This window comes from Rhea pennata, chromosome 24, assembly GCF_028389875.1.
Source record: "Rhea pennata isolate bPtePen1 chromosome 24, bPtePen1.pri, whole genome shotgun sequence".
NCBI lineage: Eukaryota > Metazoa > Chordata > Aves > Rheiformes > Rheidae > Rhea > Rhea pennata.
The window spans coordinates 823,411-850,828 of record NC_084686.1 but is presented as its reverse complement, the minus strand read 5'-3'; the positions used below and the strand labels follow the sequence as shown (position 1 = coordinate 850,828).

The 27,418-nt window shown below is 38.7% G+C and overlaps 1 protein-coding gene across 1 annotated transcript in view; it reads left to right on the top strand.

The window, feature by feature from the left end:
• Positions 1 to 26,182, top strand: part of CADM1 (cell adhesion molecule 1) — a 204,232-nt gene extending 178,050 nt beyond the window's left edge. The window contains exons 9-13 of the mRNA XM_062594396.1: positions 3,799 to 3,831; positions 10,384 to 10,437; positions 12,700 to 12,780; positions 21,667 to 21,798; positions 23,338 to 26,182. Coding sequence (XP_062450380.1) covers positions 3,799 to 3,831; positions 10,384 to 10,437; positions 12,700 to 12,780; positions 21,667 to 21,798; positions 23,338 to 23,456 — 419 coding nt within the window. The 3' untranslated portion in view covers positions 23,457 to 26,182. The remainder of the gene's footprint in view (positions 1 to 3,798; positions 3,832 to 10,383; positions 10,438 to 12,699; positions 12,781 to 21,666; positions 21,799 to 23,337) is intronic.
• The last annotated feature ends 1,236 nt before the right edge of the window (positions 26,183 to 27,418 follow it).

Here is a 27,418-nt window from a genome sequence, read left to right as displayed (position 1 = left end):
CGTGAATTTAGTTTTGTTACTAGGATTTTAATTTTCCTCTAGTGCTTGTTCAGTTTGAGGTTGTGAACTAACTTACGGATTAGTTTAAAAGGCCAAACAGTGAACAGTTTTGTGTTGGAGAAAATCCAAATGAAAAAAATTAAGGCATAGTGGTAGAGCTTGTAACTCCAGTCTTACACTGATGCCTTCATGCAGTAGCTTGCTTTTATATATATTATAAATAATTGTACTACAATAATTCTTATATACACACACACACACACATGCCTAATTAAAATAAGTGTGTGTGTGTAAATACTTAGTGCAGTGGTGGGTGCCTAAAAACTTGAGCGTTGTGAGAATTTTCGTAGTTGGCAGAGAACATCACCTGTATCCCAACATGTCATATGTTGGTGCCTTTACTCGAGTGCTGGCCACAGTAAACAGTCCTTATGACCAATACTAGAAAGAAATGACAGTGAAATGTGGAGCCTTATGGAGGCCAGCAATCTCTTCTTTCATTAATTAAAGTATAGAACAGGCATCTAGTGAAAACTGTTTATGCATGTGTAGATTTTGAGATCACTGCATCGTTTTTACTTCTTGGCATAAAGTAAATTTTGTTGAGCCTTATTGATTAAAATCAAGAAGAGAAGCCTCATCTTTGTTCCATCTTTATCTTAAGATGAGAAGTACCACATTGAACCTCTTTGTTTATGGGCTTTGGCTTCTCCTCCTCTTTGCCTCATCTCGTAATGTGAGCCTTGTTAGCATCAACTGATCGTCTTGAATGATGAGCATAAACTTTGTGTGACTGCTGTTCACACCTATTGCTGGGAACCAGAACTGTGCTTTTTGGTGACAGCAGTGTCTTTCGTGGGCTTTGCTGAACCTTAGTTAAGTCAGAAACAGCAAATACTTTCTTCTCACTCTGCATTTGAGGAGAAGGGGGGATGTGATTTTTCTTTTTTCCAGAATTGAGGACAGAAATCTTATCTCTGGGGTTCTAGATTTCTAGGCTGACGTATAAACATGATTATTCTTGAAAATGAAGTAAATGTAGGCGCATTTACTTGGAATTCAAAAAAAGCAGTTTTCAAGTTAGCCAATTTGTGTTAAAATTATAGGGTGTCTTAGCAGTGACTTTTGTAGGGTCTGGGATATTCCTCCTTATGTACAGCACAACAGTAGTGAAGTTTGAGATTTCTGCAGTTTTACATATATTTATTAATTTCATACCAAAGCAACAGTGACAATTTTTCTCTCCTTTGTAGTAGTAGTGTGTGTGCGTGTGTGTGTGTGTGTGTGGTGGTGGTGTGGGGGGATTCTTTGTTTTATTGCAAGTCTTTTAACCTGAGATTATTCCTCTTTGGTGCACTATGTACCTACAATCCTTCTTCTCCAAGAAGACTCTGGGATTGAAATGGACTTCCAGAAAATTCATTCTAAACTTTAACTGGTCTGTGTTTCCTATTGCAATCATCCAAACCATTTGCTAATCATAACTTTGTCATTCCAGCTGCAGCAACATGTTGTTTGACTTGGATATTTGTTCGCACTTATAACTGCTTGAGAACTTTATTTTTCGTAACCTGTTGGTCTCTGTCCCCAGATGGGGAAGCGAGATGCACTGTCCAGTTCGCACTGTTTCTTGACTAATATCTCTTCCAGCATGTGAATACAAGTTTGCTTTCACCAGATTTTCTATTTAGTGTAAAAGCTGACGTAACTTTTTTTATTTCAGGAAGACAGTAAATTGAGACTGTTTATAGATGCCAGGATATTATTTCAGGAATTTATACTCAGTTTTATAATTCTTTCTAAACACAACTCCCCTCTGCCTTCACCACCATTTTCCCCCTTCACTATTTGCTTAGCTGAAATGAAGGCATTATTTTGGTACTGCTACTCAAAAACCAACACCAACAAAAAGTCCTGCTCTCACTCCCATTTTTGTTTTGGAAGGCTTCCCTTACTGCCTTCACCAGAGCTCCCAGCAGGAGAGTAAGTGCTAGCATACTTAAATATGTGTTAGATTTGATTGCCAAGATGAGAAAAGTATACGTTGGCAGTGGGAACAGACTATTGATGGCTTGATAATCTGTTATGCAAATCTTGGTGTAGTTTGTTAAATTGTGCAGGGTTTATTTGTTATGATATTTAAAGCATGCAGACTTTGTAAGTATTGTGTATTCTTTGTATGATTCTTGTCTTCATTGGGGCTCCAGAAATTGAGACTTGGGCTGTCCTCAGCTACATTACAAAGGAATGGGCGCTCGTTTTTCCACTGCTGCCCCTGAGCGTGCAGAAAGGCTGCCATTCCTGCGGCGCTCTGGACAGCACATTAACTGAGGGGAAATGCCATGTGAAGTGCTTAGTGTTACACTCGAACTAAAATTCTAGGCTAGTTTGCGGAAAGATGTGGTAGAGTGTTTCTCTACGTTTACTCTCATGGTTTTATTCATTTAAACATTGCCTGCATGGAACCAAGGGGAGTTTTGGGAAACCCTGTCTTCGTGAGCAACCCCATCTAGGCTTTCCTGATGGCTTCAGAGTACCTGTAGGCATTTGCAAACTCGCGGTTATGCTCTTAAGAGGCACCCTAGCACGTGCACGTGATTCAGAAATGCTGTGTTCATCACAAAGAAAGATATGTACAACCAGATTAATATTAAAAAATAGATTTGTCAATAAATAAGCCAGTACTATAGAGAATGGGATGAAACATGATTGGATCCGTTGGTGTGGAAGAGTTTGAAAATAACAGGGTACTGTCAGAGCAGAGCTGTTTGGGAAGACCTTTGAATTTGGGCTGGTCTCTAAAACTGCCTGTTCCTAAAGTCTGTGAAGAGATGAAATGTCTCTCAGTTGGCAAGGTGGCAAACTCCCAAGAAATGACCTGTGTGGCAGACAATAAATAGGAAGTGAACTCAGCTTCAGATTAACAGCTCTAATATATTAGAATTACAAGTACTTTCTAGCCACCTAAACTACACACACACATGTTCACCTGAGGATTTAGTGCAGAAAACTGAAATTAGTGCCCAGAATTCAGGGAAAGACTGATGATAGCTACTTGCACTTTCTAAAATAACTTTATTTTACTTTGAGAAAACCCACACGCCTTGGTGCATGATTCAACGTAGCCAAGGTAAAAAGACTGCTTCTGCATTTAACGCGCTCTGAGAGTACTAGGTGTGTGAGTTCAAAGAGTCTTGTCAGTTCTATCATCTGCTTCCCAACTCTAAAATGTTCTGGATGCAGAAATTACGCCCTGTATTAAAGTGCCTGGAAGTCTCCTGCATTGGACGAAGAGGAGAAGAAATTAGAAACTGATTGATTCAGTGACCGCTGATGATCAGGTAACTGGAGCAGGGACTGGAGGGAATGGTCTCATGAAGGCAATGTTTGAATGTATAAAAGTGTTTTTCGAGTGTTAGCTTTCTTGTCCTAGTCTTGAGCCTCTGTTTTGGTGCTTACCAACTAAAGAGTTGGCTTTGGTGTGTCCCCCGCTTTCCCCCATCTTGTGTTCCCCTAACTCTGCAACCACCAGTAATTGTTCTGCTGCCAAGGCTCCTGGAAAAAATGCAAAATTTACTGTTTTCCTCAGGCTTATAGCTTTTGAACTCGAGGCATGTCTTCTAAACAGTGCAACTCACTTCAAATGCTTTTTGCCTTTCATTTTATTATTGCTTGTCACGCAATGTTCTTTGAAAGCTTGCTCATATATTATCTGTTCCATTTTTTCCATTTTCCCTTTTTTTGCATGCTGTTCCTCCTGTTTCTTCCCTTCCTCCAATCCTCTGTTCCCGTGTGTAGACACAACGGCGACGACAGAACCGGCAGTTCACGGTTGGTATCACATTCCTGTTTATCTTATTTCTCAGCACTGCTGAGTGGCAAGACAAGCCTGGGAAGGGGAGGGGGGGGGAAAAACCCCAAAAAGGAAAATGTAGTCTTCAAGGGAAATTCATGTTTCAAGTGGACTGATCTCATAAATATAACATAGTTTTTAAGGCTTGAAAGGATGCTTAGGCTTGTCATTTCTGTTGCAAGTTTCACAGCCAGTTGTTCAGTTCTAGGCAAGTACCAATTCTCAAAACCCAATGGAAACAACATGCATGTAAGAGTAGCACAAAGGAAGCGAAAGGGTTTTTTTAGTAATCATTTTTGCTGGGATAATCATTTCAAACATTAAAAAGAAATCTAGCTTTTGAAAATACGAATTCAAATTTAATTTTTTAAGAGATGCATGAAATTTTCAGCATTTTTCTTTTTTTCAGTTTGTAAGAAACTGAATCCTTCAAGTCTAGCAGGAGTAGGAGATGTATTTTTGGTATTCTGTAGCTGTTTCACTGAAGAACCTCTCATCTCCTAGGTCAGGAGTGAAGTTTTCATTATTATACTGCAGAAGGAGATTTTAAAAAACAAATAGCAACACTTTCTTATCAGCATAGCAGTCTAGCAAACTAACCCTTCTCGTCTGCTCAAGTAAGTCTAGCTAACAGCTTGACAGCTTCCATAGCTTAGTCTGCTTTTAAAGCAAGCTTAAATAATGACTTCAGGCTGAAAGTTGAGCATACAGATTTTTGGCACAAACTAACTTTTAAACTAAATAACTAAAACCTCTGACAACTTTAATTAAGACTAAGCTATATTTCATGCTAATCTATAATGCAGACTTCTTCTCTGCCTATTCCCACCAAGATGCATCTTTGATTACAGACAGAAGGGAAGACCGAGTGAGGCAATGGTTAAGTAGAGCTGCCGCATATCAAAAGGAGGGGAAAGCAGTTCCTATACCAAAGAGTTTGTCTGCCTGGGTGCATTTAAAAAAATCAAAGCTTTCAGGCACACTTCTGTACGTTGCTGATCTCCCCATGTGTATTGTGTTCTATATTGTCAAGATTCAAAGCAAATAATTTCATAACTACTGCAACAGATGTAATAACTAATGTCCAAGTGACATCTCATCGTGCACTACATTAACAACCGTAACGTTGTCAAATGAAGCTAAAATGTGAATCACCCAATCACCAACTCAAGGGGAAAGCCTTATAGAACTGAGTATGAACATGGTAGCATAGTTTTGTTAAGTAACAGGTGAAAAGAGAACTTGGTAGCTTAGGGTAATTGTTTAAACCACAGTAGAATTACATTTTTGGAGCATGCAGAGTTGATTGCTATGAATAAAATTACAGGAAAATACAGATAAAATACTTAGTGTTTTTCAAGGAGCTGATAATATTTTTGATGACATGAGTAAAGATGAATGATTCATTAAGCATTTATCCTAGTACTCCAAGATCCTGCTGAACTAGCTAAATACAGTGACTGAATTGGCTGGATTTAGAGTTCCTCGCAGGCCAGCGGGGATGCTGCCGTGCAGTCTGGCTGCTTAGATTATCTTTTGGCATAGGCCTTTGCAGTTCCCCTGAAAACTTCAGTAGGAGTCTTTAGGGTCTGGAAACACCCTGAGCTGGCACTTGAGCGAGGTGACATTTCTGAGAAGGGTTAGTGTTGGCTCTGCTGCCCTATTCCAAAGAAATTTGCAGTCTTGTGCATGTCTTCCCCTCCCTCTTGTGGAGATGCTGTGCCCATAGTGCTAGAATTAGCCAAGAAAAGAGCAGGGAAAGGTATCCAGTTAGAAGAAGAACACAGCAACAACAGAAGATGGCACAATTCTGTCTTTTTCTGTTTTTATCAGATAACCCTTGAAATGCAGAGATAGATGTTGGTTCCTAAACTTGGGAAAGCTCAGACAGTTCTGACGCTAACATGACTTCTGACATCACCTCTATGCAATGTTTCAGTAACCCTTTTTTGTGCCACAGCACTTCCTTTAACCTTTGGGAGAACCTAGACTGGTAGGAAGAAAAAACTTGGAAGGACCAAAATTGTCACTGTAGCCATAATTGTGAAGCGCTTGTGCAGGATGATGCAAAATGAGCAAACGCAACATTGCAGCCAAGCTATCCATGCCTTTTCTTTTTATGCAATTCCTGATAGGTTTGATCAGTTTTCCTTTTATTGGGGAAAGCCATAAAAAGCATGTATTTAATTCAAGGAAGACCTCTATCTGAATATTTTAACCTGTGTGTGGGAAGACTGCTTCTGTGATGAGGCTGACAACTTAAATGACAAGCAATGCTGGTCAAGTTAGCTGTGACAAACTTTTCTGCCTTAAAAACCAGCCTGTTTTGTTCTAAACTCCACTGCATTTGTCCTCTTGGGGTTCTTTTCCCGTGAAGACTTGGATTTCTTTCCAAGCTTGTGTTGCTGGAGTGTGTATGGAGTATACCAGGTGTTTATGTATGTTGGCCATTTGTTCTTACCAATTGGAGTGAGCATGTATGTGAATGACTAGAAATGCATGGGCATGAACTAAAGCCAAATGGATTTTCTCCAAAAACAATTTTAAATGAATTGGAGGGAGGGAGGTGGGGGGACACAACAGATTGATAGCAAAGCAAATGAAATGTAAGGCTAGTGTGGAGCCAGCACAATACCTCAATCTGGGAAAGGATTTTTGAGTAACTGAATTTTTTGGAGTGTATCCTAGAGGACTGGGGGAAAAGGAGTCCTGTATGTGTATGCATGAAAAAATGGTAGCAAAATCCCTGCCATTCCCGTTTCCTTACGGAATGGAATTAACGGCAGCAATGCATGAGTGACTTTAAGCACGAACACTGTTAACTCTTTTGTTTAAAAAATGAGAGCTTAACTAAATTATTTGATGCACTTTCTCCTTTCTCTGCACTGTTCATTGCCAGAACTCCAATAACAGCATGGTCATGGCCAGCAGGAAGGCTTGTGCTTCTGCTGCACTGCAGTAAACTCGGTTTACTGAACTTAGAACACTTCTTTCCTTTTATTTTGTGCTTGATAGTGTCAGAGTGCCAGTGAGGCTGAAGCACTGGCGCATTTTGAAATCTGTTCCCTGCCTCTGTGCAGTCAGTGCAAGGGCTGAACTTGGTGTAGCAATGACAGCAATGCCTCTGAACGCCTACCACCACTGAATCCAGAATTTCTTATCCCCACCCCCCTCTTTCTTTTCTTCTCTCCTGCCCCTTCCCTGCTAAAAAATCAACATGTAAGTGCTGAACTTCTCAAACATTATTACTCCTCAGCAGCCTATGGAGCTTAAGCTTTACAAGGTCCCAGCCCTTTAAGGACTTCTTTTGTGGGACTATCCAATTCATTTTTTCCTTCCGGTATAAAAAGCCATGACATTATACATGCTGCATAACTTTTTTTTTTTCTTTTGTTGTAGCAAAAGAAATAATTTCGTAACTTTTTTCCAAGTTGACCCCAGCCTGTTATAAGCACAGAACCTAAATGGCTTTTTAATGTTTTTGAAAAACCACAAACGATGCCCATTGCAATTAGTTACGCTTGCTACATACCTTTTGTGTGTATGTTCTGGGGCATCTATATATACATACACTAAAATGACCTTCAACTGAAGATTCCTGCTATAAACAGTTTGTGTTGCAAAGACGCACCTTAACTCAGTGTTTGGATGACGGGGAGCATAAGATTGCCTTTCAGCTCCCTCACTGAGGCAGAAACAAGATGTTGCTGTTTTAGCACGGGCAGAATTTCTGCTAATACTAATGAAAAGATACAGTGAAAAAGTCCTCTGAAGCTGGCAAAGCAGGAAGTCTGTAGTAAAGATTAACATTATGAAAACAGGCAAAACAGGAAGGAAGACTACAGGAAAATACATTGTCTATAGCGTAACACAGATAAATTATCATCTTATAAGCCAGAAATACTTCCCAGAAAGCCAACTGGATTTTTAATTATGATCTGAACAAGATTTTGTATAAAGTATTTAACACTACTGTGTTAAGCTCTTGTTTCTTTTTCTAATAGTGCTTGGTCTCTGAATGTTAGTTTTACCTTGTCTCAAGCTGACACCAAAAGTTCAGCTGTGCCGGAGCACCACTCATTTTTCAAATCTTGCCAAATTATACAGCATGCAAGGAAAAAATGCCTCAGTGCTTTCTACATGAACATTATCAAGCAGTCGTGCTTGTCCAGCTGCCTTTTCTCTTTTAAAAAATGTCCTATTTAAAAGTGCAACTAATAATAAAAATATTTCTAAATGTATTTTCAGACCTAATCCTTGGGGCAATTGAATAAAACATCCTGAAGATCTGTGCACTTTGAGATCTCTGTTTAGTACTGTAGAATACATAACACAAAACAATCCATAATCAGTATTCACAGTTTTATACAAAAGAGAGATGATACTTTGCTTAGAAATTAGAGATGACTTCAGAAGTAGTATGGGGCATTACTCTGTCAATATAAATCTGTGTGCTTTTTTTTAAAAAAAAAGTATTCATTCAATTGTTTAAATGCCTGCATCAGCCTGTAGGAGATGCAACTTGTTGCTTGCACTCTTCTAAGATTTATTTGACAAATTGTATGAATGAAAAGTTAGCTTTCATTTATTTACAAGAAGTTGCAGCAGACTTCGAATACATTCTGATCAGAAGTGAAAAAAGGGACTTTATTAGCTGATATGAAAGTTTAATGAGAAAAATCGAGAAGTAATTTGCCACAAATTTAAAATGCCTCACAATACCTTTTAATACTGCTCAGTGACATTTTTAAGTACACCAGGTGGAGGTAGAAACTGAATTGTTGAATTGTTAAATTTTCTCTTGAAGAATTTTTTTTTGCTTCATAAAAAATGCAACATTGCCCTTTTTCATTATTGAGAAAATGTAGTTTCTTCTAACTGAAAGGAAGACTGTACAAAAGCAATTTTCGGGAGATAAAAATTGAATGGCTCCTCTACGGAGCACAGGTTTGCATGTCCAATGCTTCTGTGCGTCAACCCTAATTGCATTCATATGCTATGTTATGGCAAGGATGGGTGACTCCCTAAAATCCAGTAGTGGTGCAAACACAAATTTATTGCCACTAATCTAAAGAGTTTCCCACTTTGGAAGACAATTCAGAGCAGATTCCAGATGACTTGATGTGTTTTAAACACTGTCACTGCAAATAAGTTTTATTTTTTTAACAAGCTATGTATATTGCTTGTGCTTTCCAACGGGTGACAAATTTGCATGTTAACAAAAAAAGAAAAAAAAAAAAAAAAAGCCTAGCAAAGCTACATCTCTCTAACTTCTACTGCTGGCCCCTTTCCCAAATGTAACAAGTGAAGGAGAGGGGAGGATTTTTGTTGGTCAGTGCCCATTCGTTTTTTAGATCACAGGTAAATTCTACCTGCAATACCCACAGCCCCTGGGGGTATGTGCAGGTAGCATTTTACAGATACTTTGCTCATATGGAGTTTATTTAGCTGCCATTTGATATGTTAACCGATGGCTGACTGTATACCTGTTCCTCTTCTAAAACTTTCCCTAATTTTTGATCCAGCACTTGACGATTTTAACCAGTCATCAAGCTTTCAGTATCGTTTTTCCAAATGAGCATTGACAGTAGTGTCTATTCATGAAAATATTTTTTCTTCAATAATGCTTGGCACCAGAGCTTCAGCATCCAGGCAGCTGCAAGGATAATATATCACAAGCACCAGCTTAGTAGCCTTGCATATTATCCCTTAATTAAATAGATTTCTCTGACCTTCAGGCACTCTGTTTTGCCTTGTAACCTTTGAAAAGTGTCAGGGTAAATAAAGTAGGAAATGGTAAGGCTTTCCTCCCTAAACATTCTGTTCTCCTATGGACCCCAGACAGTGTTTTTCAAACAAAATATAATAGACAATGTCTTTGTAATGTTAGTTTCCTTTTACTGTTATAAGAGTTTTGTCCAACTGCTTTATCAGCTTTGAGGATAGATTTTTTTGCACAAAAGCATCAAATTTAGGAAATAAAAGGAGTTTTTTTTCAGGTTCATTCTCAGAAGATACAGCCTGTAACACATGTGCAGATGCCTTGCAGTTTTGAAAAGTGATCCACAATATTCATTAATTAAATTAGATGCTTGTTAATACTGCCAAAAAAAAATTCAATTTCTCTTGAAAATTGGAAGAAAGTTTTACACCAATACACATGTATACTAAATAGACCTGGAATAAGTTGTAAGCTTAAATTGATGTGCAATAAATTGCCCTCATTTGATAGTTTGATTTGATAGACTGAGTTTAGAGATTTTTGCATGCTGTTATGAATGAGTGATTTTAATTCACCTATGTATTTCATGTGTTAATAGTGTAGACTGAGGAATGTTTCTGACAGTCTATCGGTAATCAAGTAAATGATTGGAGAACTGTATCACAAGTTAATCTGCTCAAACCATCACAAGATGGCAAGTGTTTTGACTCAATTTTTTTCCCCCAAGAAATTCATCCTCAGTTCTTAAGTGTGTTGTTTTTGTCACTTGAGGAATACAAAGAAAAATGAGTTTGTTTTTACTTGTAAGGCTTTACTCAGTTGCCAAATTCCGCAGAAGAGCTGGACTATGGGGATCTCTCAGGTAAGGGCTAGTAATTAGGTAAAGCACTACTATTAAATCTAAATACTGATTCCACTTTAATTTCTGCATCTTGGCCATTTTGCATTATATAGTTGCTATGGTGTTGTCATTACTTAAATGTGAAGTCTCTCCACTTAGTATACTACTACTCTGTTGGGATCTTCCTCCCTTTCTTGATACTGGCACTCTTTATACAAAAAAGACTTGAAAATTGAGTGGGAGGTATGCATAACAGTGGTTTTTATTTTGGTTTGTCTACCAGCTACTGTGACTTCAGTGGCTTGGGATAATTTTTGAACACTAATTTAGTTGCAATTTTATGCTTACAAAAACCCACAACAATGCTGTATTCTGTGCAACTGTCCATAGAACTGCAGCCTACACTAAATCAAGGCTGCTTGGTAACTTTTCCTAACATGAGTATTAGAACGGGGATAAAAAGAACAAAATAGTTCTGTCATCTGAGGCAAAATCAATTAAATGAAATGAACCTTTTTTATCCACCGTAGACTGAAAGTTGCATAAATATCAGATTAAGAAACAAATGCATCTTGAATGGATTGTTTGGGGATGACTATTCAAAATGTAGGTTGTATCTGTGGTGCAGGCATATATACGTCTGGGCCTCCTATGTTGTCAGAAGCTCTCTTCATAAGTACTTTAGAAATTAGTTCGTACCTCTCTGCAGACCCCTTTTAACCTTTGTTGGCTGCGAGACTTAACAACACGCAAGTTCTGAGGCCAAATGTCTGCCAACTTAATCACGCAGGACTTTTAAATTCCCCAGGAAGTGGGCTGCATGAGCTCTCCTTCAGGCAGTGGCACCAGGCCCTGGCCGTGACACTGAGTCGCAAAGAAGTAACGCTCCTCCCTCTCGGCACCCCTTGAGAGCCCTTGCTCATAAGGAGTGAAGGGAGCACAGAGAAGAGCCCTCCCAGAAGAGCATCTTTAATCCAACGCTACTCCTTTTTCCATTTTAAAAAGTGAAGCAAACCAAAAAAGAATGTTTTTTCACAGGATGCTTAATCTTTTCTAATTCAGCAGCAGCATCTCTCCCTGAGAGCTACTATAGGTATGCTTTGGCCAAGAGGTTAGAAATGGTTGATTGATTTAGTATGTACTCTAACACCTGAGCAATGCTAATGATTATTATTGCAGGCCTGGGCCAGACCTCATAGGTAAGAAGCACCAGGTGTCTGTTGATTATCACTGTGTGGATGGAAAATAATTGTTTTGCTCTGATAAGCTTTATTTATTTGTATTTTTTTGAAGAAAATACACGTTTTGGTGAATGAACAGAAGAACGGCAAACAATTCCACAAAGGAATTCCTCAAAATGGGTGTCTGCTAGCAGTCCTGTCTTTCCCTTAAGTGAATCTTTCTCAGCTTTGTGGTAGCAGCATAAGTTGTGTAGCATGCCACTGAGAAATGAATGGACAGTACTGACTGCCTGCAGGATGGGAAGGGGAGTACATGGTTTAATTTTGCTGTAATACTTACTGCAGTCAGCAACACATTTGCTTTTCTGAAAAGGCTGTGGATGTGTAGAATGGCTAGCATGTTTCTCATTATACTTTTTGTAACTTTTTCATTTTTGTTATTTTTGTGAATATTAAACATGAGGCAGAATTCCTTTAAGATTTTACAAAGTAGTGCGAGCACATCTGCTGTCCCTATCAAGCAGGTGAGCAAGCATCCTTTGCGCACTAATATGCACCCATTTTGGAGAATCAGTTCTGAATACTGAGCTTTTTTTACCCCAAGATTTTGAGAATTCTCAGTTACATATGCATGCCCAAAAGGGAATTATACAGAGTCAGATATGCCAGTGTTGCTGCAAAGTAGAGAAACAGCCCCACATCGCTCCTCTACTATGAACAAAACAGTGTCGTCCATCGCGTAGCTCATGCCCAAGCTTCTGAGAAACTGAAATGAGATCCTAGTTGTGATCTGATGTCAGCAAATTTGAGCCATCAGACTTGTACAGGTGAGTTATGCAGCTATCTGTCAAAAATGGTACCCCTTCCCGCTTCCAGCTCCACACTGGAATAAGTTCAGTCTCATCTGCTGTACATACCAGTCCTGGGCATAGTTTGGAGCCAGCATTCAGCACGTGAGGCTTCAAAGATGCGTGGTCCCACCTCAGATTGCCCCAGGAATTGAATAGGAATGCCCTCCTCGCTGTGAATCACTGTTGAAACGTGGTATAATTAAATGTGTTCGTCCTGCTGCAGTGTTTGCTCAGTGTGCTATTCATTTCAGGTGCTCGTATCCTGCTAAATGGCTCAACGGAGGCTCTGCCAACTGTACAATTAAGTAATGCATCTATTACCTTATATCCAGGTAGCTAGTTTCCAGTGGTGTATTAATTTTTGCTGGTTGAGCTGTGTATGTCCATACCACTCAAATATTTTGTTTGTAGCAGAAAGATCCTACTGTACAGAAATGGTTTGTCCTGCACTTCTGCAACAGTGTGATTTATTCTTCTCCTTCAGTGTTTTTTCAGCCCAGTACAGTGTTACAGATATACCTGCAGTGCTCTCGGTCACAAGTTAATGGCTCTACTGATGGATGTGCATGCATGGGCACATATGCACGCACTTCCCTTGGGTGCATTATGGTCTTTCTGTTTTGCTCAAGTGTTGATAGACACCTTGTAAAACACTGAACAATCAAAAAAGACCTGTGTAGCCTTTACATCTGGTTTGATTAACTAATCAAAACCTGATTAGCACCTTTGTTCAAGGGGGATGATGATTAATCAATTACTATTGACTCTAAGTGTGGCTCCGTTTTCCAGCAGAGAGAAGTCTGAAGAAACAACCAATAAACATTGAGCACCTGTCATAGTGATAAAATTTATTAAAATAAAATGCATTATTTTTATGAAGTGATCTTGAAATGGGTCAGTGAAGGGGAGCCTATTGATTGAAGAAGGATGAACTCCTTGCATTTCTCTAGCTTAAATTAGACCAAATTCAATTATAGTATGACAAACAGGTTAACACTACTCTTTAACAGTTCATCAATAAATTAGAGTAGGGGTAGCACACTTAATGCTGATCTACAGTAATGAACAATACTATCATTCATCCTGTCATATACAGGGTAGTGATTTCTGTCCTCCCTGGTCGTAGATAAGTATTTTATGGTTTCTGAGATAATGACAACCCCCTCTTCCCTCTGTGCTGCCCACCAAAAAACCCTCACCACATACATTCTAGTACGGCGCCATTTACTGGCAGCCTTAGGTGATTTCTAAAACTACTTTCAGGAAAATAAACTTAGCCACCAAATCTTAAAGAGAAAGGTCATGGTGAAAACGTTAGTGCTTGCTTAACTTTCCTAACGATTAGCAGAAGAGAGGAAAAGTTGACATCGGTATTTTGGAAGCACGCAAATGACTTTAGTATGTCATTAGCACCTAAGTCATAGCCAATAATGAGATGTGGGAGCCCAAGTCATTTCCATATTTCAACTGTACAAAACTTTAGTGAGAGAAAAAAGATTGCTAAGTTAGGAACTCTTCAAAGAAACGAATTTAGGTTTTCTTTTCTCTCAGTGATCCAAATACTGCGTTAATATCTGAGAAGCATTCTAGTTATCAATGGAGTTAATGGGTACACATGTACATAGTGGCATTGTCCTACATCCACAGCTTAAATTTGATTTTCCCCAAGAAAGAGAAGACCTAGTCCACAAAAAAATTGATGGAAGCGCGGCAATAAATCCAAGTATGTCAAAATTAACAGCCATCATACCATGCACAAAAAGCTCCATCAATTTTCTGCTTTTACAGCACAAATGTGCATAGAATAAGCTTCGGAGCCACAGATACTCCAAAATGCTGAACAGTGTTAGTCTACAAAATGTAAAGTGGGAAGGCAGATGAGAGGCAGAGGAGGGTGACGAGAACTCCCACACAGCAGGTACATTAAAGTGTTAGATCAAAACACAGTTTCCTGTGTCAATATGGAAAGTCTCCAAGTGCTTTGTTTATATCATGCCTCAGGTGTTTAAAAATAGAGCCTTCATCAGAAACAGTGTGGAAGCACACAGGGAACATGATGAAATATATTATTTGAAGTAGTAATAATACCAGGAGTTATCCTAAAGATGAACCTGACCTAATGGGTCCGTGCTGGAGGTCAACCTCAAATCCTGTGGGAAGGAACCAACTTTGCTTTCTCCACCGTCTAGCTATTGCCTTGAAGCATTTGAGGATGATTCTGTGTGCTTTTTTGACACGGCTCTATATAAACTTGGCTTTTTCAGCTGTAGATGACCTGGTTCTGAAACTTGCTCAGGATTGAAGTTGGTCAGTCTGGAGTTTTTCAGCTCTGCTGCAGGCTTCAAAAATAAAGTGATTTGTTTTTAGTAAGTTTGAAGCTTTTAAATCAGATAAATTGAGATTTAAAATACTGGCAAGTAAGCCTCATCCAATTTAGTCTTTCCCTGAATCTTGACATGCTGTCACTTACAAAAAGTGACAGCTAGAATATTTTATGTTTTTTTTAATATGTATCTAATTATATAAAGAGAAATGTATATCAGGTATAGAAAATGGGTGCATATATGTACACGTATATAAAGCCCTATTAAAAACAGAACCTTTTTAATGGTAGTTGGCTAGGTAGTTGAGTACCTTCCACATTCTAAACCTTGCTTTAAGTGCTTGACCCCACATTGTTAGAACACTGCTATTAAAATCTGCCAGCCTTTTTTCATACTCCTGAGACAATCCACAATAAACTAGCTATTTATAACCATTTACAACTGCAGAAAACTTGAGCTCACTTACACATTTATTTTTTAAGAAAGAAATGCAAGAAAAAAAACAGAGAAGTAAAGGTAGGAACCCAGAAGTTTAAAATGCAGATGGTGGGTATGATCTCTACATGAGAAAATAACCAGCAAGGATGTCTGCTATGTGCTCCTCATTACGATCTCCCTGAGTCATTTTGCACAATCAGGTATCAGTATTTACAACTACTGTTTCTTGTCATCTGCCCTCCTCCTCACAGGAGGTAAAGGTGAGACCACTATGGATTTTTTCCTTAAACCAGGAAAACAGGTAGGCAAAGCGATGAAATTTGACAGACTGGAGTCTGCTGTGTGTATGCTGTTAAGTATCTGATCTCTTCTGTTCAGGATTCTAAAAATAAGTTACCTGACCTAGACTAGTGTCAAACAGGAACTAGACAAAAACACATTTATTTGCTGTGTATGTAATGTTTCATGAATTACACTGTGTTTTTAAAGGAAAACTTCAGGGTTTTCTGTTTTAGTACTGTAATTTCTTTCTGTTTATTCAGGAAGCAGTTGGTTTAAAATAATAAACAAAACCTAATTCAAAGCTACCAAAGTCTCTTATTGGCCACAATTTTAAATGGGATCATAGTGCGCTCTGGTGCTTTATATTGCTCCACGTCCGATGTGGAGAAGTACACTGCTTCATTAGATAAGACTGACATCCCACTAATTCAAAGTATAATCATGGTATTTGCTTAAGGGAAACAGTACAACAGCTTAAAAACAAAATTGCTTTTTTTTCTAAATATATTCAGTTATCCAAAGTGAGCTGTACCAGATCACTGCGGTTTTCCTTTAAGGTGCTTTGATATAAACCAAAGGACCATGCTATGAGATTTGTTTTGTCCGAGGTGCAAAGTAGCTGCAGAATAGCAAAATAGGTCTGCATGTGGTTCACAACATGCAGCAATGCGTGTATGTTTACTTCTTACCTTCTTGCACATCTTCCCTCCTCCTACTCCCACCTTTAAAAACAAAAAAGCAAAACAAAAAATAAAACCGTAACAGGAAAAACCCGAATATTCGATTTAAAGGCCAGCATGCTCCAGTATATATTAAAATCTTAATGGGAAAGCTCTGCGTGTATACATTTACTACTCTCTGACAAGAGGGAATTAAATGTCAGAAGGATTTGTAGCATCTATAATTGAATTGGTGCTGAGAAAAGCAAATCTTAAAGAAGAATAACATATTAGGATTAGCAAATAATGTGGCATTTTGTCAGCTCCTGCCATCTAGTCTGTTCCCTCTTCAGTAATAAAGTTGTGATTTTTTTTTTAATCATAGATATGAAGCAGGAATAGCTTTTGTGAATAGGAGACAGCATTTTAGAGCAGATGCCTATTTTTAAGGTCAAGTCTCTCTTTCCTGGCACAAACTTGGGGAATTATTCCCTACTCCATAGGCCTAACACTTAGTAATTCATGTCAAACAGCATTTCTTTGTTAATTGTTATCCAGGATCAAATAATCTTCCACTTAAGTCTTCATGATTGCTGCTGGGAAAAGACTCCTTCTTCAGAGTTTGTAATGGAGCTGTTAAGGACAAGTCAGGAAGCTACTGCAGCCTGGGAGTCACCAGTGTCAGCTGGGCCATTTTTAAGATTGTGTGTGCAGTTTTACATGTTTTGGGTTCTGTTCCAGCAGCTTTTACATGCAAAAATTGGGTGGTAGAGTTTGCAAGGGTTGGGGCTATTGGTCTTTATTTACAAAGCTTATTATAGCTACTGAAAGGCTGACTGTATTCCCATCTCACATAGGAATATTGTTTTCTTCTGAAATGGAATGCTTACAGAAAATGAAACAGCCTGGTCTGCTGTTTGTGGCACATGGTGATTTGCTTCTAGGTGTGTACAGAATTGTTGGGGATTGGTGATATCTAAGAGTAAAAGTCAGCTATTGGCTTTAACTTGCCTTCTGCATGGGAAGTCAGAACTTACATTCACGTTAGGTATGAAGTCTCATGTTATGGAGTTGTTACAGGAATAAATAAAGCATGTGGAAACGAGATGGACAGTAAAGGCAAAGTATGTAGCAAAAGGAGTGATTTAACACTGGAATAACTTGACTAGGGAAGATGCAAAATCTCTGTCATCCATAACTGGGAAGTGGTGGGTTTTTTTTTTCTTTTTTAATGAACCACAGTTAAGAACGATGTAGGCATAGTTGCATGAGGACTGCAGTACCTGGCCTCTCAAAACATCTTCAGACACTGCTTTCTATGCTTCTGTGACCTGACATGGCCACGTAATCTTGCAGCTTGAGAACGCTATCACAGCAGGCTTCTGATTTGGTAAGGTGTTGTCTTAGATCAGCAGTGGCCTTATATGATAAGCACCATACTGAAAAAGTGAAAACAAGACAGCAGAAATTTCTGTGAGTCTGTGGGCTAATGAGGATTTCTACTGTTTTTACGTTCCTGTTTTAAAAAAACTCAAGCAGTGAATTTTCAAAAAGAAAAATTTTTTTAAATGAACCGCAGACGGTTTATCTTTGGAAGATAAATTGATGCAACATACAAAAGATATGAGGCAGATCATTTGAAAGTGCAAGTATTTTAATGACCTAAGTACTTTGTAGAGACAGTTTCTGTCTCTTTCACTTGTGAAAACAAAGTCTCAAATTACTTTAGGGTGCAGGAGTTACCAGGTATTCACTATTTCTAGTAGTCCGTGTACAGACACACGCTCCCCTGCCCCCAAGTCTTAAGATATAGGTGAGTGCACTGCAGGCCAAAGGATGGCAGTTTTGTGGGAGACTCGGGTAACATGCAAGTGCGTTGACAGTGTTGCTTTGGCCAATGCATTATCCTTCAGATGAAAAAAAATGAGTTCAAGCAGAAAAATGGAAGCAGGTGCATGAATGTATTTTGCTGGTAGATAATGTTATAATTGGCAGTATGTATGGCCCTTCTAAGGAATAAACATTGAGGGTATTTGCAGTTAGATATGAAGGAACATTCCTTTCAGTTATTAATCTAAGCAAAAAATGAACCTACTACCTTTTGAGGCAAAAATGTGCTGTTGACTGCCTCACAGAGTTGACACTAAATGGTTTGTAACTACCAGACATCCTCAGTATATGGCACTTACTTTTTACTTTGTATACAAACTTGAAGGTGAATTACTTAGCCAGGCACATAATGAAATAAGCTTGCAGCTTGCACTTTGCAAAGTTTGCAAAGTTGCAAATTGAAATAATGGTGGTGCATGTCCTGATAGAAGTCGCTGTATTTAATAAACTTCTGGCCAGATCTGTTTCTTATGCTTTATGCCGAAGTCCCTTCTCAGGGAAACACTGACTCTGTACTGTTGACTTAAATGCAAATTGAGCAGAAGCCATAAAGGATCTGTCAAACTTGCAGCTTTCAGCACAGCGTTTCGGATAACACAGAACTGATTCTCTGCAACTGTGATCTGATGCAACTGTGATTTAGTATGACTGTATTGAGACTAGTGTTGCTAGATGAGGTGCACCAAATGAAAAGTTCAGGTTTTGTTTCCACAACTTTTTAAATTTGTGGTGATTAATCAAAAAAGCATCTTGATGTAAAACCCTGCTCTGCGCATGCTAAGAGAGTCATAGCAAGGTGTGTTTATTCTCAACTATTGGATATTCAACCTTCTAGTTTGGCATTCTTTTTAGAGCATGTGAGCTTAACTTGGTCTTAAATGTCTAAAAATGCAATAGCTGTAGCTGCAGTGAATGCAGCTAACGAACTTCAGTGTGGTAGGTCAGCTGAGTATCAGATCGAAGGGATGCTTCTTGGATCCAATATACTTTTAATTATTGGCAAATTACTGAGCAGTGCATGCACTGAATTGTTTATTTGAAGATAAACTGAAATTTTTGTTGTGCTGGTAAATACAGAGTAGAATTTTTCTAAAGCAGCTCCTACAGAGGATGAGCCAGATTTGATTGCTTTATAGAAAGGGAATCTTCAAAGGTCTTAGCTGTGTGAAAAGCTACAATGACGTTTTACTTTGACAACAAGCTACCTAAAACACCTAAGGCTGCCGTGGTATCCTCAGCTGCTGTTCCAGACACGGAGGACAGAGTGCACCCTGGTGAAGGGTAGTCTACCCAGGTCAAGCAGCTGCACATCCACGGGGCAGCTTTCACATCAACTAGCAGGCACGTTCTGCTTGCAAAGCAGAACCATTTACAGTACAGCTGGTTTCTACTACAGTTTATCGAAAAATACTCCTCCTAGAGGAGGCTTTTGGTGGTTTGCAACAGCAACTTGAAATCCTTCGATGGTGTCACCAGGTTGCACACCATTTTCTTAACTACTTATAGTTACTTGTGTCCTTCAGAATGCTGTGAAAAATTAACTTGACAGTAATTTTCATTGGATCTGAAGCTGTTGACAGTTCAAGATTAGTTAATTCTCATAGAGGGACCTGTGTTCGTGCCTTTTCAAGTGAGTAAAATATTTTATGGGTTGCTGTCCTGTTAGGTTTGCCCTTTGAGGGCACTCTGTCATTATAATGTAAAATTCTACGTTTCCTTTTTTATGTTCTGCTTTTTTCTAACTGAATTTCTAAGGAACAACTTGACTGTGATGTGCTGCTGGGAAACACTTCATTGCAGGGGACTGAATACAAGCCTTTAACATGCTTTTACATTTTTCTGACATGCTCTTACCACAGTTAAATAACTTGTTTAGATTATGTGAAAGCAAATGTTTTGGGCTTAAAAAGGAATCTTTTTTTGCCATTCTTAGCTTATTAGGTAAGTTGCTGAAGGGGATTCATTTAATCCGGTGTTAATAGTCTGTTTTTTTGTTGCTTAATGTGCACCTAACTTTTGACCAAATTAAGCCCTGCTGCCCCTAGCCTTTGCTAAAGCTACTGCTTTTAAAAGGTTACTTGCAGAAATACGTGAAGTTGGAGGGCTGAATTGTTTTAATTAAAATGCACTTTACAGGGCTCTTGGCCCCAAGTTATTTACATACATTAGTACTTAATCTTAGAACAGAATTGGGAGTATGGATAGAAAGTATAAATCCTGGGCTCCTGCTTGAAAGCATTGTATCAGGTTTCAGCTCAAAAGAGCACCATTACCTTTAGCTGTCACGGAGCTGTACGCTTGATCGATAAACTTCAAATATTATTAGAGGTGGAGGCTTCAGAGATTTGCTCTGTTCTTTGGAGAGAGATGGAGATAAATCTTTCTTAAAAATTGACTTGAATTTGCACTCTCAGTCTTCCTGGTGAAATGCATTTCTCTTAGGTGTCTGGACAACTGCATGCAGGGCAGATTTATAGGCCATGTGCTTCTTGTAGTGAAAGATTTAAATGGTAAATCCTTCACATATGACTTCACAAATCATGTAAAGTTAAAAGATTTTTACCGTTTCTGTTGCTGCTGTGCTTAAATTGTAAGGTATGGCTAGTAAATCATTTTAATAGAGGTGTCGCACTTTACTCGGGGTGGAGGGGAAGACAATGGTTTAGCTTCTATTCCAAAATGTTAATGTATTAATCAAGGGGAAAATAATTGTTTTTTACTGCGTTATAAATCTCAGTTGCCACTAGAATTGCAGTGAGGGTTGATGTAGTTGCTTTCTTAAATTAAAATTGTTTACACTGCTATACATTCATTTTACATGGCCATAGCTCATTCTGGGTTCATTTTGGAGTTGTTCCCCAGCCAAATAAGTCATTCCTCTCCTGGTGATGGCATCCTAAGGGAGAGGTGCTTATAAAAGAAAATTAATCGTATTGTGAGGTGTTAAATAAATAAAATAAAGCAGTTGGAGGCAATATGCAATTATTGCTCACTATCTGCTTTTGAAGAGGTTGTTATGGTTTGTATTAAGTGTTTTTCTCTTCACATATCATGAATTGAACAGAAAAGGTAGTATTTACTTAATCATGGGTTTGGGGTTTCTTTGGTGGGGGGAGAGAATGGTTGTAAATGCATTTAGAAAAAAATCCTGGCTGATTAATTTTGGCCATGCAGTTCCTTGGGCTGGGGTAAAATGTTAGCAACAGGGTGATTGTTATTGTAATTTCTACAGCTAATGATTAATATTTATTTATTGTGCTGCTATTCCTCCCTTCAAATTTTAGGAACAATGTAGGGAAATTTTCAAAAACCTATATCCACCAATGATTCCACGTCTCCTTTCCTCTTTCTTTCCCCATCCTAGTTTGTTTCACATGCATAGCATAGTGCTGCTGCTGCTTATAGTGGAAAATACTTTGCAAGTTAATTAGCCAGATCAGTTCTGCACTGGACAGGTCTGCCTGCTCCTCTGCTTGAACTCATCTGTTTAGATAGCTCAGTGCTTTATCCCTTTCCCTTTTGAAAGCAAAAGGGTGGCTTTTCCAATCCTGAGGGCAGTTACAGCCAAACCTTCAAACTACATTGTAATAAGTCCCAATTCTTATTCCTCTTCTAATCTCAACAGATTCTCGTGCAGGTGAGGAAGGGTCAATAAGGACTGTGGACCATGCAGTGGTTGGTGGTGTTGTGGCCGTGGTCGTATTTGCAATGCTTTGCCTGCTCATCATTTTAGGGCGGTATTTTGCAAGACATAAAGGTAAGACAAAGAGGACTTGGCACGTTTCACCTTGCTTGTGATAATGTTCTGTCTAACATGAAAAACCCTTTAGTGGCTCTGGAAAGTCTCCCAAAACCTTTCAAATGGAGGGGGAGAAAAACAAAAGAGAAAAACATGAAAACTACAGTAGGTAATGAATTTTCTGTGTACCTGGGCCTTGGGCATCAGGACTTCAAGATGAGGAACAGTGATTTGCCCAAGATCCAGACTTTACCTGTGATGCCTTTAGTAGACTTCTAGACGTTCGTACCAGCTGAGAGGCACTATCCTTTCTAATCCATCTTGGTATCAAGGTACAACAGAATACCTGACAAATGAGGTATATTCTGTTTCTGAACTGACACTGACTGTTCTTCAGCTGGCTGCTGCACATTTCACTTCATGTACTGAGTCCTTCACAAGGAACTCCGTTACCCGTAGTACCTTCTGTTATAGTTGAAGGTGTTGCAGACAATTGTGGGGTATAATAGTGTGCAGAGGTACACAAACTCAACCTACTCCTAAAACCTGCAGTCAGCATTTCTGCAGCCCTTGCAGCACTTCGCACCACTACCAGACCTAACTGTCCTGAGCTGATACAGAAGCATTATGGATTGTTTTCGTCAGTGGTTTACACTGTACAATGGCCCATTTCAGGAACTTGTTACAACTTACTGAACAAATCAAACCCCCCACAAGTAGTAAGTCTGTTCTAGCCTGTATACATATGTATGTGTGACTGCTTGTACAAAAAATTTAGTGTTATTCTGCAATGAGTTGGTGTTTAGAGAATCCGACAGACTGGTTATAGCGAAGAGAGGAGAAAGGGAAATAAACTAAAGCAGGTTTGGGGAAAAAGAGAAAGTGCAGATGAAAGGTTTGTCCCCTTCAAGTACAATGCACAGAGCAATTTTACTAGTATTTGTTGAAAATAGCTCTGTAGCCTATTTTCTTTTGTGCACTAAAATCACTATAAAGACAACTAGACAACACTATTTCAGAGTAGGAGTGCAGAAGCACAATCCATGGTTAACTGTTGAGTGCCTGTGTCCTGTGAGAATTGCCAGCAATGACCATGCCTGTGCTGAACACGATGGTCAATACTGCTGCCGCTTGAGACTTCAGCTGCTTGTGCGCACACATCTTGATTTGGGGTTGGCAACAAAGTAAGCCTTGGAAATGCATTTCCAGATCCAATGGGATCAGCTTTCCTTGCTTTGTTTCCCTGGCCCTATTTTTCAGGCTCTAGCCTGGAGTTTTAGAAGGCTGAATGCCCAATTCAGGAGTTGTGCATCTGAATGCCGTAGGCAAGACTGGAAAATTTCTGCCCTGGTGTTTCAGGGTCTCTTGTGTTGTCTTGGTGATCGATTAGTGTCACAGCTGTGTAGTCCTGAGTAACAGCTACACAGACCTTGGATTCAGTTTTCATTTATTTCCTGGTGGCATTTATTTCCCTTTCTGCTTGTGACTTTGTTGCTAAACTCTCTAGCAATTTAGAGACCTTCAGTGAGTCACAGAACCTTACCACTTCATTTTCAGGTACGTACTTCACTCATGAAGCCAAAGGAGCAGATGATGCAGCTGATGCAGACACAGCTATCATCAATGCAGAAGGAGGACAAAACAACTCTGAAGAAAAGAAAGAGTACTTCATCTAGAGCAGCCTTGGTTTCAATGAGGTGTCCAACCGTGGACAGTTACTGGCCCAATTTAAACGATAAAGAGACAGTGATATTGGAAGTTGCAACCAGCTTGTGTCTTTTTTTAAAGAGGAAAAATCAAAAGGGTGGAGAGTTGTGAGACTGGCAGGGTCCGGGATTTGCTGTGTAAAAAATATTCTTCGTAAAGTACACTCTGCTGTTCGACACCTCAGTTCGTTTGGGTTTTATTTCTTTGGCCAAGTCCAGCTTGGATTTAGTTTAGTGAAGTCATTTGCAGAATTCTGTGCCTTGTTTTATTTTTGTTTGGTTTAGGTTTTTTGTGGCGGGAGGATGGGGAAGAAGAGGGGCTTGTATGCGTTCGTTCCTTTGGTTTTTCTTTTCTTTTTTTTTTTTTTTTTTGGTTGTTGTTTCTCCTTTTTGTATTGTTTCTGGAATTGCCTGCTGGGACCCCTTGGAATAGGTTAGTTTAAAAGTTTTTTCCTTTAGTTTTATCTTCACTGTTTTTCTGTTCAAAGCTCAATCTCATCAGAGGAGAACCAGCACATTTTAGATTTCATAGTTTGCAATTCAGTGTATCCATATTCCATTTTCTCTATTGTCGTAAAGGCTTGGATAAACAAACAATGAGAACCTGTTTGTGGCTGCCCATGTTTCAAATGCTTTAGATGGCGGGGACTAGAAAATAGGCTGCAACTCAGAAAATGCACTCTGTTTAGCTGCAGAGAAACATTACTTCTTCACAGGGTTATCTGCAAGTGAGGCGTGTCACTATGTGATTGAATCTGTCTTTAATTCTGTGTCTGTAGACTGCTCTCAATATAGGGCACCTCGTGCTGTCTGGACAGGTTTGGGGCATGCAGGAATCCTCTTTACTGTTACCTAAACAAACCTGACAGATGAAGGCTTTTCCTTTTATGCAAGTGGACAAATTTGACTTGCCACAGGAGGGAGGGCGCAAAGAGTGGGGAGGTAATTCTGCTCCGGATTATTTTTGTTGTGAACAATTCTGTCATGCTTTTCCAATTAGCCTTACTTCTCCCTAATTTGCCAGAGAAAGGAAAGTCCTCATGGGGTGCAAAAAGCGGCAAATGAGCAGTTCTTACATTCTTTTTTTTCCCCTTCTTTTGTGCTTTGCTGGGGAGGCAGTAGCAAGTGGCCTGCAAGTACTGTACATTACAGGTATTTGTCATGCTGAGAAAACCAGTAAGAGGCATTGCAAAACTTTCATTCCTTCAGATTTGAATTTGACAAAGACAGGAGGGGCAAAGTAAGTCTAATGCTGCTTTCATGCTGGCCTGCCCTATATCTCAGTTTTGCAAAGGTCAGAGCAGAGGTGGAAAAAACAGCATGTAGTTTTTTCAGTTATTTAATCAAAAATCAAATGCTGAATGTTGCTTTTAATTTTTTTTTTTTTAATCTCCACTTTTCCTGCTCTAGCCTTGGCCTCTTTCCTCAGCCTTAAGAGCCATCTGCCAACAAACTACCAATCCTTGCATGATGGCAGCCATACTACATAATAACTAAAAATAAGTTACCTTGAGCGTGTTTTAGATCCAAAATGTTGAGAGAAACTGGACAAATAAAACTGCCTTTTTTTTTAATCTGATAAATGAAATGTAGGAATCTGCATTAAAATTATAATGCTAACTGACTTATAAAGCCATAGGTGAAAAGAATTTAGGTATATTAGAATTCTAAGTGACAGACAGATCACAAAGAGAAGATGGTATTAAAATTATATAATGATTTTTTTTGTTGAGTAATCTTGAATTTTGAAATATACTTTTTTTCTTTTTAACCTGTGCTTATATGGAAAATGTTTGATTTATTTAAAGGAAACTTAGTAATCTAATTGTCAAAATGTTTTTTAGGGTTTTGAGGGAATATTTTTTTGTGTTTTTTTTAATTACTGGTTTTGGCAGAACGATTACAATGCAGGAGTCTTTGGGAATGGGATGGCATAAAAACAGAAAATAAATCCATTCTTGAGCAGTATTCTGTCCTTCCCCTTTATACAAGGAGAGGATCACACAGAACTTTTTTCTGAGCAAATTTTGTCAAGTGCAGCTCTTTTCTGAGCCTTCAGCACCATTGCCGAATCACATCATGGTGAAAAGCATTCAGCATGTTAGAGTTTGGGGGTGGGGGGGGCTTTTTTACTCATTGATCACAGAATTGGCATACTGTTTTCGACCAGCCCATCTTTCTGTTTTGGAAGTGTACAGTAGTGCAGTGTTACCGATGTAACTTTGACTTAAAATGTTGACATGTCTCAGGTTCATGTGTTTTGATTGGTGTTTTCCGTCTCAGGTAGATTGCAAAATTTCGGCCCCACACATTGGAAAAAACAGAATAAAAAAAAGAAAATTATAACTTTTAGTTGTATATTGGTTTATGTATTTTTTCTTCAGTATACAGTGCACTGTTTGAAATGTATTGTTGAGTATTACTTTGTACAGCTTTAGATCATTAGGATTTTTAAGCGTGAAGAAGGAACAAACTTGTTTAAAGGAATATTACAGATGAAGGATGAGTAACTGATGATAAACAATCTTGTTCTTTGTTCACCTAGCCTTTTTATTTTTTCCCCTTAGGTCAGTTCCGTTTTACGGTGTCCATGGACGATGTTACGATGTAAGAAAATACATATCCATATGTTCCCATTCACATTTTGTATTGGTTCATGTATACCATTTTTACAAAGAAAAAGAAGTACTATAAAGTATCTGTCTTCTTAATAAAAAAAGTTAATGTTACAAAACTATTTTTAAATCTCATTTGCACTCTTTATCTCCTGCTGTTATGGAGACCATAATCATAGCAAAGTTGATTCCAGGCTAACTGATTGGTGAAATTGCAAGAAAAGGAAACTGTGACAAACAGTTTTACTCACAGGTTGTTTACCTTCCTTGTGTGTTTAATCATCTTCTTTTTCCCTGCTTGGACAGCCGATTTGAATCAGTGGATGCTATGGTCCAATTCTGTGCTATTCTTTATCTAAAAGAGCTGCTGGCAGGAAAGCCTCGCTCCTTTCACAAGCCAGGCAAGATGATGTTCCAAGTACAACACAATGAAAGGATCTACACTTGTAAAATCACCTGTTTTGTATTAGTTTGGATTTTTTTGGATACTTCAAAGTTGGTTTTAGTCTTTATGATGAAGAAATCTTTCTCAATTAGATGTTCACTAGCAACAGCCTGAACTATCTCTGTTTTTCTAATTACTATTTGATAGGGCTAGAGATGAGCAATCTGTATGTTTCCTGTTTTGCAAAGCTGACCTAAGCATTGCTGGTTAAATAGGTAACTCTTTCATTCCAGATTAGCCTGGAAGACCTACTCTTACGGTCAGAGCAGTAGATGAAAACATGTCAAAACCAAGGGAAAAAAAAAAAACCCAGAAGACTCAGGAAAATTGCTCTTAACTTTGCAATGTGCAGAAGCAAACTGCTTGTTCCCAAAATAGGGAAAAAATTTCTAAAGCTATTATTATTATAAATTATTTCTGAATCTGTGCTCTCAGTAAGTCTTTTTTTAAGCTGCCTTAAAGCCTCCAGCCAGTTGTTCCACTTACTTAGCACAGGAATAAAATGTTTTGTGGGGACAAGGGAATTGTCCATCTTCATTCTTGTTTTGGCTGATGAGTTTTCCTGGTATGATGGATACACTGAGGTGACTTGTAAGCCTTTGCTGATGCTATCTTTCAGTATCCTCCACAAGTTTGAAAAAGGAACCTTGCTGCTCTTGCTCCTTTGAGAATTCGCTGATGGATTCTTTCGGACTATTAAATCCACAGTATTGTTGCTACAGTTCCCCTTTCAAAGGGAAATTTGTATTGGTTTTTGTTCCTAAATTGTTTGCCAGAGAGAAGTGCTTTAGAGTTCTACACAGTGATTTTCCTTTTCCAAGTAGTATTTTTACAAAAACTTAGCAAACGCTGTAAATCAAAATTGGCCTGTA